Raw genomic sequence first — 14,297 nt, forward strand, 5'->3', positions numbered from 1 at the left:
AGGTAGGAGACCTGGGCTTTTGGCTTCATTCCACCCATAAACTCATTGTGTGAACTTGGGCAAGTCATATTCACTTCCTGAACCTCAGTTTCTCCACTGGTGAAAAAGACAGAAATAAAAGTGAAGAAGTGGTCAGAGAAAGCCCTAGGATCTTGGGTTTCAGGAGGGAGGATCTGTCCATTTGAGAATCTTCCCTGGGTAAGTGCACCAGCCCTGGACATTGTGCACTGTGTCCCTGGAAGCTCAGCATGTCCACTAGAGCTGCTTTTCGGGGCCAAAGGGCTGGGGCTCAGGTCAAAGGGTATCTCCTCTGCCCACCCCTGCAAAACAAAAAAATCCCTGCTCAGCCCTTGATAATGTTTGACATCTCTGCAAATGGCACCTGCATTCACCTGGGTGCTCAGGCCCAAATCCTTGAAGGCATCCAGAACTTCCTGCCTTCTCTCCTCCCTCCCTCGCCCTGACACATCCAATCCATCAGCAAGTCTATTGACCCTACCTTGAAAACAGTCTAAACCTGATCACGTTTTCTGACCTCTCTGACTCCCACCCTAGTTCAAGGCACCATCAACTCCCTCTGGATTCTGTATGGGCTTCCTAGCTGGCCCTGCTGCCACTCCCACCCTCCCAGGCTCTTCACACCTGGGGATGCCTTTGAAACGATTGTCGCTCCCCAATAAACCTTCCCATGTCCCCCCACCCCCACTCCCTATCATCATAAAACCCAAAGGTATCACCAGGACCTACAAGGCCCCATATGACCTGGCCCTAGCTTGCCCTGGCCTCATCCCCTCTCACTCACCCCACAAAGGTCTCCACACTGTCGTGCAAGCTTGCCCCCACCTCAGGGCCTTTGCTGCATGTGAAAGCCAGACAATGAATCAGGAAGACTGCAGAAGAATTGATGTCTTGGAATTATGGTGTTGGCGAAGAATATTGAATATACCATGGACTTCCAGAAGAATGAACAAATCTGTCTTGGACGAAGTACAGCCGGAATGCTCCTTGGAAGTGAGGATGGGGAGACTTCATCTCATGTACTTCGGACATGTTATCAGGAGGGACCAGTCCCTGGAGAAGGACATCATGCTTGGTAGAAGGTCAGCAAAAAAGAGGAAGACCCTCAATAAGATGGAGTGACACAGTGGCTGCAACAATGGGCTCAAGTATAACAAGGATTGTGAGGATGGCGCAGGACTGGGCAGTGTCTCGTTCTGTTCTACCTAGGGTCCCTGTGAGTCAGAACTGACTCCATGGCACCTAACAAGAACAACAACAGGGCCTTTGCATTTGCCGTTCCTTCCATTTGAACTCTCTTCCTCCAAATATCTGCATGGCCTATTCTCTAACTTCTTTTAGGTCTCTGCTCAAAGGCCACCTTGTAGAGGAGGCCTTCCCTGAGGCCCTTTCTGAGACAGCACGCTGTCTTCCATTTCCTTGTTGCTGTTGCTGTTGCTGTTAGTTGCTGTTGAATCAGTTCCGACTCATGAAGACCCCAAGTGTGCAGAGTAGAACTGCTCCCCAGGGTTTTCAAGGCTGTGACTTTGTAGAAGCAGATCACCAGGCCTGTCTTCCAAGGGACCTCTGAGTGCTTTGAACCATCGACCTTTCTGTTAGTAGTCCAGTGCTTAACCATTTGCATTACCCAGAACTCCTTTCCGCTCCCTTACCCTACTTCATTTTTCTTACACCACTCATCACCTGGACATCGTAACGAGTCATTACCACACTCATTTATTTCCATTCTGACTCTCCCTCTAAAATGTTAGCTCTATAAGGGCAGGGACTTTGTTTTGTTCCTTGCTGTACCATAGACACCTAGAATAGTGCATCTGACATATTATAGGTGCTCAGTTAATGTTTGTTGGAGGAGGGGAAAGGAGGGCGTAAGTGGAACTTCACTCACGTGGAGACCAGCCTAGGCATTCCTCTGAAGAGTGTTTCCTGCCTTCTGTTTCAGCAGAGTGGGGATGTCTTGCAGAGACTACAGGTAAAGCAGGTTACTGGGAGATCTGGGAGATAAGGTGGTGCATTGTGCCCAGGGAAAAGAATTCAAGTTGAATTTATAAGTTAATGGGCTGGGGGTTCTTGATCAGCTCTTGATTGGCTCTATTCCGCCCATAAACTCACTGTGCGAGCCTGGGCACGACATTTTCACTTCCTGAACCTCTGTTTCTCCACTGGTGAAAAAGGCCAAAATAAAAGGCCCTGGTGGACAGATTCCAAAAGACAGGAGTCTGCAGACAAAGAGCAGTTATGAGTGAACTGTCCTGCCAACTAACCTGGAACTTAATTCTGCCAGAATAGACAAACCATAAGGAGGCCCAGTGGGCTCCCTATGCCTCAGCTCTGATCCAGTCACTCCCCTGTCTAACTGCCTCCCAAGGTTCCCCCTACCCTGTGGATTAAGCCCTAGAAAACCAAACCCATTGCCTCCAAGGAGATTCCAACTCATAGTGACCCTATAGGACAGAGTAGAACTGCCCCACGGAGTTTCCAAGGAGCAGCTGGTGGATTCCAACTGCCAACCTTTTAGTCAGCAGCCTAAACTCTTAACCATTGTGCCACCAGGGCTCCTCAAGCCCTAGGGAGGGATGCAAAGCCAGAGGCATATGCAGGCCTGAGGGGAGGAGGGTGCTAAGGAGCCTCAGCAATTCAGGCAGTATCCTCCCCCTGAAGCCAGAATGCCAAAGCCTCTGTCTCCCACCCCCAGATCTTGGTTGGTGTCCCTGGTGAATTGAAATCTTAGAGTTTGGCTCTAATAATTATACTGAAGGATAACTATGTGTCTAGCACTATCTTCTTCACCGAACCATGGATGGTACAGCCCCACTGAGAACAGCCAGGTTCAGAGAGGCTATTTGATTGTCCCGAGTCACACAGCTTGGAAGTTGTACAGGCAGGACTGAGCCACCAAAGGTCTAAGCACCCAGCCAGTAAGCTATGACGTTTCTAGAGGACAGCTGTCCTTCCAGCAATATGCTGCCTCAGGCGCCCTGGCCACACTCTAGGCCGCTCCTAAGACTCTGGAAAGGCTGCCCCCTCCACCCCGCTTCCCCCGCCCCAGGGGCTGCAGCCGTTGGAGCCCAGGCCTCCCTCAGGTCTGAACAGCCGGCCCTCAGGAGGCGATGGTGGTGCGGCTGGAGCCAGAGCCCCAAATCCGGAGCATATAGCAGGAAGCACCCAAGGAGCAGGCCAAGGAAAGCACCCAAAGCCAGGCGCTTGGGGGAATCCTTACAGGCGCTGGGCTCTCGGACGCTGAAACCCAGCCGTGTTGAGCGCCGCCGTCAGGCCGCTGCTGCAGACACAAGTTCTGCAGCCCTTGTTTGATTAGCAGTGGCCAATAAATTCATTAATCATCATTTTATGCCTCATCAAACCCCCTCCAAGCCCCTCCATGGGAGTTACACAAATTAGCCCCTGAAAAGACAGTAATTTCAGTTTAGCGAGGTAAGTGCTTTCTGATGGGCTCCGCGCACAGGGCTCTCCCGACAAGCCGATCCATCAGCGCGTTGGGAATGAGGCGCGGCCGAGGCGCTCTGGCCAGCCGGGCCTAGCCCGGCCCAGCCCCTGGGGGATACTTGGCCAGGGAGGGTCTCCGCCTAGGGCTCACCGCCTCCCGGCTCCTTTTCACTCTTCCTGTGCCGGCTGTCTCGTCCAGCCTCTCGCCCTCGCCCACCCCGGCCTCTTCCCCAGACCATCTGAACAGAAGAGAAACTTTACTGGGAAAGCCAAGGCCCAAATATGGGGAACAAACTTGGCAGTCAGGGAGGAGGACGCGCGGGCGCTGAGGTTCTGAACTCAGGCCTCGGAAAGCGAAGATCTGGGCAGCCCTTTCTCCTTTTACTGTCTGGATGTCCGGGTTCCGCGGCCCCTTGGAATTATGGAAGGCATGTGTATATCGCGCGGACACATTATGGGGGGGGGGGGAGGGAAGCTACCCCCAGCTTCCAGCTGACTCAGAAAGGAATCCCAGGTCCCCAAAGAAGGATACCTCGGAACAAGAAATGGGGTCTTTCCAGCTAAAAGACTGCGCCAGGGACCCTGGTAGCCAGAGGAGCGCGCCTGGTCTTTTTCATGGCCCTCAGGACTTTCTTTCCGAAACTGACACCTGGGGCAGAAGACCATGCCTGAGGAAAGGGTGGGAGAAAGGATTTTTTATCGAACGGGGCGGGCCAGTGTGACCTAAGCATGGGGAATTGGGCAGGAAAGGAGAAGAGGACAAGCCTGCGTGGAGAAAGTTATGGCGAGGGGGCGGAGTGTTTGCCAGCGAGAAGCCGACGTCGCGCCTTCCCACTTTCCCAGCCTGGTGCCCAGAAGATTCCGCGGGAACCCTAGGCAGCAGGCAAGGCCCCTGCCAAAGAGGTAGACACCGAGCCGCAGCCACGCGGAGCCGGTGGGCCCAAGCGCTGAGGCCGCTGAGAGCTCAAGCGCCGGGCGACTCGCTGTTTCTTCATTTGCTTCCCCTCCACGCGGCGCCGCATGCCTTGGAAAATAAGTTAGCAAACGGGGAGCCGTTTATCTCTTTTATCTTGGGGCCTGATCCAATTAAATAAGTGCACATTTACATTTGCATCCATCAGGCGGGAGCGCTGAGAGCCCGGGGTTTGCTCGGAGCAAATAAAAGCAGATTTCACTGGGAAAGTGGCGTCTGGGCAAGGCGGGCTCCTCCGAGAGCCTGAAACTAGAGCGACCGGGCGAGTGGCCTTGGGGACCCAGTGCTGGGGCCTGTACGAGGCCAGAGACCCCCAGCGGCCCCGGGGGAAGACCAGCTAGGGGAGCGCTGCCAGAGTTGTATCTGGGCCCCCGAGACGTTCCCCTGTTAGGCCACAACCTGGGCCACCTTGTGCTGGGACCCAGGTTACATTTAGCGCCGAAACGAAAAGAAGACCGGATCTGGCCGGGCCACAAAGGGAGACCCGCGGGGTGGAAGTGGAGACGGTCTCGCAGTTTTGGCCAGTTTCGGAGGGCCACCAACGCCCCAGCCGGGCCCGATTCCCCTCCCGTTCTAGGCCGAGCGGCAAGGGATGCAGAGAGCTAGGCCGAGGGCGCGACCCGCTTTCCACCAATATACCAGGAATTCGAGCTTTCGAGTATCTGGGGGAAACCCATTGGCACCAGCTTCTGGAAAGCGCAGGAGAGAACTCGGTTGGGGGGAAGCCCTGGTGAGCTCGGGCTGCTTTGCAACGCGGACTTCGTTAAAAGTGCTTAGAAATCCGAGGGTCTGGAGCAATGTGGGAGGGTTGGGTCTTTTTTTCCTTTTCCTATGTGTACCCCACAGACCAAAAGCTCTTCAGACAGGAACGGTCTTTGGGGGCATTGATGCATGGTAGCCCCGGATATGCCAAACCGCAAATTAAACAAAACTGCCCGAGGTCCAGAGCCCCGACCTGGACAGGACGGCAGAAGCGGAAATGCAAGGACCAGAAGTGGAGCCGAGCAGGGGCGTATGGCCCGGGCTGCGCAAGGTTGGGGTCCCCACCCGCAGGCTCCTTCAGCCTCCGGCATATTTCTCAATGCCTGCAACCCGTGGCGAAGACTGTGGCGACGTCATGGCAGAAATCCACAGGGTTAAGACTCTCCTGGTCGCGAACCCTGATGCCCCAAATCCTTAATGCCAACTGGGTCCTGGGTCCCGGGCCGCGCACGCGGGGTTCAGATCCTGGAGCTAAGCGGGCGGGACTGGACTCTGGCCTCCAGTTCCCACGCCTCTCTCGGTGGGGCTCTGGCGAATTGGGGGGGGGGGCGGTGGAGCAGTTTAAGTGCCACCAGCTTCAGGTTCAGAGATAAGGCCCTGAAGTGGGTGAGGGTATTGCTGGGTCTCGCCTAATTCCCTGCCTCAGCGAACCGACCAGTAGGCGGCGCCCTTCCTAAACAGCATCGGAGCCCGGCTCACTCCTGTGAGCTCGATCACGTTCCTTTCGCTGTGAGCTTTTTGCAGAGCGCTGCCCGTTGCCCCGCCCGAGTTGGCAGCTAGTTGTGGGGAACAGGTGAGCCACGAGGCATGTCCCGTGCCGAAACTGCAGGCATGCCTTCCCCCTGCATCTTTCCAGGCCCCAAGAGCAGAGCACGTCATGGGAATGAGGAGCCCCGAGGAGTTTGCCAACTCGGAGGCCTGGCTGCAGACCTCGCCCCCTGGCCGGGGGAACGAAATTTCGGGCCCTGACACCCCGAGCCAGAGATTGGGAAGGGAAAAGGCCACCTTCCTCAGCCTCTCCTGCATGCCAGCCTAAGCGCCCTGTGTGGGGGTTGGAGGGTTGACTGGGCTGTTCCCTCCTCACCCCCTATATTCCAAGGAACGTATTCAGCCCGCAGAGGGGTAAGAGAAGAGGCCCAGCCCATCCCTCGTTTGACACTGTCTCAGGGGACTGCCTGCAAAGACCTCACTCCGTGATCCTGCGACCTCTGTGCCTAGGATCCAGCGCCTCCTAGTCCTTAAAGACCAAGCTGGGCGCTTCTTGGGGACCGGAACCAGCCTGCCAAGCTCAGGTGGCCGGCAAACACCGGCGGAGAACCAGGGCGAGGTTTCTTAGGAGTTGTCAGGCGCAACTCCTGCGCCTTCTTCCAAGCCCGTGAACAAACCCGGTACCAGGCACATGCCGGAAGTTTTCCTCCAGCACCTCGAAGACGCACTGCCTTCGAGACCGCCTGCGATGCTGCAAAGCCGAGGCTGGAGGAGGGAACTGAGAGGGTACAAAGACACGCAACTACTTCTAGGATTCAACACGGGAGGCAGTTCCTAAATGTCCCGAACCTCGATCTGCCGGGCAGGCCGCTTCAAAACCGGAAAAACCGCTGGCGATCGAAACCTAGCTCAGCAAACGAGACAACCCCAGACTTCATTGGGGGCTTGGACTCAAGAGGCAGGAAGCAAAGAACCTTAGACCCTGCAGTGGCCACCGGCAGGAGGGAGGCGAACAGGGGCAACGGCTCAGGCATCAGCCGTCGAGCCTCTGGCAGTTTCGGTGCCCAGCCGGGAGGGTCTTCGCACAACCCTCGTTGGGGAGAAGAGCCGCGCGCTCTCCCGCGCGCGCGGTTCGCGTTCCCAGGCAGCCCCATGGGCATTCGGCTCCCAGCTCGGTCCCTCCGCAGTCTGACTAGGGAGGCCCGCGCCGCGCCATTTGCATACGCCTGGCAACACAAGGAGGCCTGTAATTTTCTTTTTAAAATCGTTGGGTAGGGTTTAGGGCCCATGGTTCCAAAACCCCGCGGAGCGGATGTCGCTCTTAAACTCTTAAGAGAAGGGGACTGGCCTATTCCGACTTTTTTAGAAGAGAAGGTGACTCCCGGGGCTGCAGATTCAACTGGGCGGGGGGGGGGGGGGGGGAGGGGGCGGGGAGGGAGCTGATTGTGAACTGGGCTGTCGGTGGCTGGAGGGGGCAGGGAAGTAGGCCGGGGGGAGGGCGAATCATCTCTGGAATTCAATTGTTTAAAAAAATCATAATTAAAGGGACAAAAATAAAATACTCTCTGTCTCATGCATATTTAATCATTCGCACTTCCAGCTTTGAAACAATTTTCCCTGCATGAATTTTCTCACTAGTTTAAACTCTGATGTCTATGGCAGTTCGCTAAAACATCTGGACAACGTAGCTTTCAAACTTGTTTAATTTGAATTAAGCAAAAAAAAAAATAATAAAAATAAAAGCTCCGGTGAAAGTTTGGGGTGTGTTTTAAAAACCGAGTAGCGTTAATCTCCTGGAGAAATGCAAATATGTGCCATTTTGATTTAGCCTAGTTAAACCGGTGTTATGTACAAACACATTCTCTCTACACTCAGGGCTGAGTTTAATGGAGCAAATTAATTCCTCTTGGTGGGGTGTGTTTTGCTGTAACCTGCCCTCCGCTCGGGCCGCATCACCGAAAATTTCCCACGAAGTGAAACACGTCTCCAACTCAAAATCTCGGGAGCAAAATGGAGACACCAGCAACCGCGGAGAAGCCGGAACCCAGTGTTGGCCCGCTGCGGTGCCCGGCGGCGTCTCTTTACCATTTGGCATTGAGACGTGACCACTTTTCATTTTGAGGTGAAACATGCGGGATTCAAACCAGAAAATAAGACCTCAAAAATTCATTTGTAGCTACTCGATGCTTGCTGAGCCGGGAAAAGTGCTAAAGCGAAGACAAGCCTGGTTGAGTCCCCAATGGCCTCGTTATCTAGGCCCTGAACTTTTGAAGGCCACTGGCCCAAAAGAGGCCCACAGTGGAGGGCTGGGTCCTCCGGGCTCCCCTCGCTTCCTCAACCGGCTGTGCCACGCTCCCCAAACCCAGTCCTTCCGCCCACTCTCGAATCTCCGACTCTGCAAAGTGCAGGCTTGAAATTCAGGACAAGTGTGACACCTACCTGTGAAAGCAGGGAACCGTCCCCTCACCCATTTCACCTCCCCAGGCCCGCGGCTGCGCAGGGATCTACCGGGCCGTCCGCCACCCGCACCGTCGGGGACCGCACCCTAACTAATTTAATCAAATCCAACGACGAGATCAATGCCCAATTTTGAAGGGGTAGAGAAGACAGTAACTTGGGAAAGCCTTCTCCCTCTGCCTCCCCTAGCGATCCCCGCCTGCGTAGCTCACGGCGCCTTTGAAATAGTAACAAGGGCTAAATCCGGCATAAAATCGAACTCATTAGCAAAGTTCACCAGCTGATTGCTTTGCATAAAACACGACACTGATTGGAAGTAATTAGGTTAAGCGATGGTGCTCGCGTGGTGCGTGTCTCTAGCTGGTTTTGCCATCTTTTCTCCCTTCTGGGCACACACTTGGGTCCCCTCCTCCTTCCTCCGGGGTCCAATCTCCTCCAAGCAGCCCGCAGCCGCGATCCAAATCTGCATTCCGGGCAGGGCCAGGTTCCCCGGGGCTCACTGCCTAATTATGGCTTCCCTCTGGCGCTCCAGGGTCTGCGAAACCTTTCATTCCCCACTTGGAAAAAAGTTCAGTTTGCACCTTTTGTCTGAGGCGATGGACAGTTTATTGAGGCTTCTAAAAAGTAATGATGGCTCTGATTATGTTAAAATCTCTTTTAATTAAATATTTTGCATTTTACAAAGGCGGCTGCAGTTTCTTTTACTTTTTAAATCTAAGAGTATAACCTGTTTTCTTTCTGTAATAATACTTTAGCTCATACCCAGAAAAATCAATAGGTGTAAAAAATTAAATTAAACTTGTATTTTTAAACTATGAAACAGTTTTGGGGAAAACACAAACGTGTATATTTATATTACAAAAAAAAACCATTAAATGCCTGTACAGGTGTCTTGATTTCATAATTTACTTCAAAGATATTGAATTATCAATTTAAATACAAAAATGCTACATTAAATATACAGAATACGATGTAATACAAATCCTTTTTTTAAATTTTTCTTTTCAGTTGGTTAAGACATTTTTGTGTGGAGATGTTTCCATTTTTATGTCATCCATCTCCTTAAACTATAAACTTTTGAATAGGAGGGGTAGTGTTTTTGTTTTGTTGTTGTTTTTCTCTTTTTGGTGATGGAAAATAACTGCCAAGGCCATGTTTTTAATAAATTAGAAAAGTCCGGGACCGACGCAGCCCGCGTTAAATGTCGGACATACCTTTCTTCAATTCATAGGGAGAGTCTTTGCACAGGTCTAGCTGGGACTGGCTCCGCAACATTTTCGGGTCTTTAGCCAAAGCGTCCGCTCGATTCAACACGGTCTGGTTTAATCCATTGAAATGCGAGCCCGGACCGGTAGTAGGGCCTGGCCCGGGCCCTGGGTGGCCATGAAGGTGTCCGAAGGAGCCATAGTTCGTGTAGCCGGGATAGAAGGGCGCCGTGTAGTAGAGAGGCCGGGACAACACGGTCCCGCCGGGAAAGGGGCACTGCGCGGAGGGCGAGCGAGAAGGCGCCGGGGCCGGCGACGCACGACTGCTTCCTAGGGCTTGCCCGGGTACGAGCCCGGGGCACGGAGGGCATGGGGAGCCCTCGCTCCCGCCGCCCCCGTCCTTGACCTTGTCCGAAGATGTGGCGATCTCTGCCAGAGACCACAGTTTGGGCTTGGCGAGCACCGCCTGTGGCGGCGGCGGCGGCGGCGGTGAATGGATGACCGAGGGCCCGCCGGGGCCGGTGGACAGCTCTCCCACGGCTGGGTGCGGGCCTGGCGCCGGCGCACCCGAGGAGTAGTGAGGGGCCGGGTCCTCGGCCAGCCGAGCAGCCGCTGGCCCGGCTGGGGAGGATCCGCCGCCGCGGGGGGGCCCGGGCAGCGCGTCGAGACGGCCCTCCGAGGACTGCGTCTTAAAATCCGAGTCGCTGAGGCTGCCCTCGGTCTCCTTGCCGGCAGGGGTGGGCGGTCCCTGCAGCCGTTCGCAGCCCGAAGAAGCCTTCTGCTCCGCTCGTCCTGCAGACGAAACCCAGGCGGTCAGAGGCGCGGAGGCCTCAAGGCGGGACTTAAGTTCTCGCCCGCAAAGGCAGAGACCTCTGCTCCCAACCCCAGGCCCCGTGTGCCCCCTCCGACCCCTCTTTTCCCTTCTTCCTCCCGCGTCCACCAACCTGCTTCGGAGCCCTCAGGGTCGCCCTTGTCTTCGGGCTTCTGGGGCTCATCCTCGTCGTTCTTCTCCAGGTCAATGTTCTCCTCCTCCTCCTCGTCCTCGCTGCGGTTCCGCGGCGTCCACGTCATCTTGTTCTCCTTCTTGAGGCGCCGACGCGCGTTGGCGAACCAGGTGGACACCTGGGTGAGGGTCATCTTGGTGATGATGGCCAGCATGATCTTCTCGCCCTTGGTGGGATAGGGGTTCTTGCGGTGCTCATTGAGCCAGGCCTTGAGCGTGGCCGTGGCGTCCCGAGTGGCGTTCTTCCGGTACGCGGGGTCCCCGTACGGGTATGAGCCCAGAGGTGCCGCGTACGGGTGGTACCCCAAGGAGCCCGCCATGCCCGGTGTGTGGTCGTAGGGAGAGCCCTGCGGGGGACAGGTAGAGAGGAGGTTAGAGTTGGCCACTGTCCCAACTCTCACCTGAGTAACCATTGCACACTTCCTTGCGCTTCAGGGTTTGCGGGCCCGCACTCTGGTGTCCTCTGGGGCAGAGCTGGCCGGCTCAGACCCAAGGATAACCCCCTTCCCCAAAAGGCAGCAGGGACACCAAATTCTGAATCTGGACCGAAGCCCTCTTGGCCTCGGTGCCAACCTGTAGGTCCCTGTCTGCCCGGGCACATCTGTCCCCTACGCGAACCGGCCACCGCGGCCGGGCCCTCCAACCCGGAGGGAGGCCTGGGAGCGGCGACAACTCCGCGCCCCGCGCCCCAGCGGCTGCACGTTAAGAACAAGGGCAGAGAGTAGAGGGAGCCCGGGCATTTTTTTTTTTTCCACAGAGAAATGCGAACGAAAAGACGAGCCTTAGTCCAGCACCCCCACCCCCTCAAAAGTGCTATCCCAAACCAAAGCCATCTCGCAATTTCAGAACATGCATCCGGCCGAAAAATCCCGGATGCACCGCAACTCCGCCGACTTTTCAGAAATTTAATACCTTTAAATCGGATTGCAAAAACAGGATTAAGGATTTACAACATTTTGGAGAACTAATTAAAGGCGAGGCGGAACATATTTACATAGACTTAGCACGCTTTTGCTCAGATTTCGGGTCTATTTCTTTTGAACTACTTTTCCAAAATGGCAAAACCAAAAATAATACTCGCGTGGCGGCCCTGAGCCCTTGTTTGAACCAAATGCTGCTCTCTCCTTGCAGCAACCGCTCCCCGAAAGCCCCTTCCCGCCAGCTCTGAGATGCGAGGAAGACGCGGCTCTCCTCTCCGGGCAACTCCCGAGCCCCAGGCCCGGGCGAAGCCGAGCGAGACAATCGCCCAAGTTTCCAGAAGCCGCGAAGCCAGGCAGGGACAGCTTGCGGTGGCGCGGAGGCCGGTGTCCCCCGCAGTTCCTGTCCGCCCCGCGGGGCCTCAGCTGCCCTCGCCCGCCGCGGATCCCGCTCACTCACCACATACGAGGAGAAGGCGGCGGCGGCGGCCGCCGCGGGGTCGGCCCCGTACTGGAGGTGCGAGTTGTAGCCCGGCGAGGGCGCGGAGAAGGCAGTGGAGCCGGCATAGGGCGAGAAAGCGGAGCCGGACGACGAGCGGCCGAGCTCATCTGTGCGGGGCCCCGAGATGACGCTGGTGCTGTATGCCGGGCACGAGTAAAGCGCCAGCGAGGCGGACGGCTGGTACAAGTAGCCCTGGGGGTAGGACATGGCCACACACGGGCATGGGGCGCGCCGCGCCGCGGCCGCCAACGAGCCGGGCGGCGCCCAGCGAGGGCAGGCGGGAGGGCACCTGGCCTCCGGCTGCCCCGGGCCGCCGCTCCTCGGGCCCCGGCTCCCGGGCTCGGGCCCGCAGCGCCTCCTCCTTGGCTTCCCTCGAGCCTCCGGCTGCGACCGCCGCGCCCGCTCCTCTGCGCGCTTCGCTTGCCCTGGCTGGCCTTTTTTTTTTTTTTCCCCCTTGCTGCTTTCTCTTTTTCCCCCTCGCTCTTTGCACCGGGGGGCTCTGCTTTTGGCTTCGCAAAGGTCCTGCCAAGATGCTAAGTTGGAAATTGAGGATCCTGACGCCTTGTGCGCGCCCGAAGCTCCTCCTTCCCGGGGTGTAGTCGGTGGGAGGACTGGCAGGAGCCTTTGGGCCGCCGCAGCCAACCCGGCCGCCAGGCGCGCCTCGCCCTCTCCCTCTTCCTCCCCGGCTCCCTCTCCCGCTCGCCGGCGCTCCCCTCGCCCCTCCCTCGCGCCCGCCTCTCCTCTGCTGCCCCCTCCCTTCCCCCTCCTCCCTGTCTCCCCCCTCTCCCCTTCCCGATTTCTCTCTTCCTCTCTCTTTCGCTCAGACTCTCGAGCGCCGGCTCCAGGATGACAATCACATCCCAGGCAAGCCGATTGCTTCTAACTTTCCTCCCCTGCTAACTCCGGGGAGAATGGAGGGCTGGGCGCCCCACGGGCTCTGGTCCGCAGTCGGGCCGCTTCAAAGCACAAAGGGAATGAATGAGGCCACGGACTGTGCGCCGGCGAATGCTCTGCGCTCTCCAAACCACAGTAAACCTGGGGGCTAGCGGATTTCTTGTTCGCCTGCAGACTGGGTTCTGCGGCGGGTCGCCGTCCACCTCCACCTTCGGCTTCTCCTCCCACTCCAAGGGCTCCAGAGCGAGTTGGAGGCCCGGAATTAAGGTCCCTGGGAGAGCCAGATGGATGCCTGCGCCCAGGGCGCAGCGAGTCCGGGAGGACTGCCTCTCTCCGCCAGCAGCAGCAGGTGGGCGAGAGACAGGCCTTGGACGTCTGCACGTCTTAGGCCAGGCCTCCCTTCCACAGAACCCGCTGCCGGACGTCGAAGGAGGAAACCTGGGGGGGGGGCGAGGGGCCGGGACTATGAGGTGGCTTTTCTTTAGAGGAGAGGTAGTGGGCAAAAGGTGCTTGATCGTGAAGCAGCTACAGCCGGGTAGGTATCTGGAACACTTTCGCCCCATGCCTCGCAGCCTCTTTCTTGGCTGTTTCCATGGGTAGCTCGCCCTGCCAGGCCGGTGGGGAGGGGTGCGGGCCGCCTTCCCTTTTGTTCAACTAAGTCTCCTTTCCCTTCGCACGCACTCGCGCACCCGCCCACTCTCCACTGCAAACATTCCGCAGAGCAGTGCCCAACCCAACCACTGTTCAGCGAGGCGCTGGCGAGGCAAACAAACACAACTGAGTCACAGAGTGCTTGCCCACGACGGCCACACGGATTACAAAACAGACCTTCTGCCCGCCTCTGCACCCCCGTCCCCACCCCCCACAAGCCACAGACACACTACAACTCTGGGACAGGCCAGGGGTGCTGGTGAACCAGGACACAGTCTGGCACAGTGTTGGGCACGGTGCTGGAGCTGAATAATATCTGGAACTTTGTGGCCTTTTATAATGGGGCTACACGCAAGCCGAAGCACGACCACAATCAAAATTTCTCGCAATGACTTTGACAGGCGAGATAGACTTTATTTCCTGAGCTCCAACCCGGGTACACACTAAGCCACCCATCTACACGTACACTCGCACGCTCTCGGTGGCGCGCCTTCACGCAGGCGCACTGACTCCTCCCCGCCGCCCCGCTCCTCTACGCTCCGCCCCACAGGCGAACTGACCCACCCAGACTACAATCTCCGGGACTCTCTCGGCCCGCCCAACTCTTTCCCTCACACTGTCTTTACCTTTGATTGGACGCTGGCCTCTATTGGCCCCGCCCCCGTTGACGTAAGCCCGCTGCCCTCCGAGTCACGGCGTAGAAGGGGCGGGGCTGGGCGGGGCGCCGGCTGCGCTATTGTCATGGAGACGGGAAGCGGGCGTT

The 14,297-nt window shown here is 56.8% G+C and overlaps 1 protein-coding gene across 1 annotated transcript; it reads right to left on the reverse strand.

Annotated features, from left to right (window-relative positions):
* Positions 1–9,197: 9,197 nt before the first annotated feature.
* Positions 9,198–12,209, reverse strand: IRX5 (iroquois homeobox 5). Its single transcript, XM_064274025.1, has 3 exons — positions 11,948–12,209; positions 10,512–10,917; positions 9,198–10,359 (listed from the first exon to the last, which is right to left on the reverse strand). Exons 1-3 carry the CDS (start codon positions 12,194–12,196, stop codon positions 9,560–9,562), a joined length of 1,455 nt encoding a protein of 484 aa, XP_064130095.1. The 5' UTR covers positions 12,197–12,209; the 3' UTR covers positions 9,198–9,559.
* Between the last annotated feature and the right edge of the window lie 2,088 nt (positions 12,210–14,297).

The sequence above is a fragment of the Loxodonta africana genome, chromosome 21, assembly GCF_030014295.1.
Source record: "Loxodonta africana isolate mLoxAfr1 chromosome 21, mLoxAfr1.hap2, whole genome shotgun sequence".
NCBI classification, from domain to species: Eukaryota; Metazoa; Chordata; class Mammalia; order Proboscidea; family Elephantidae; genus Loxodonta; species Loxodonta africana.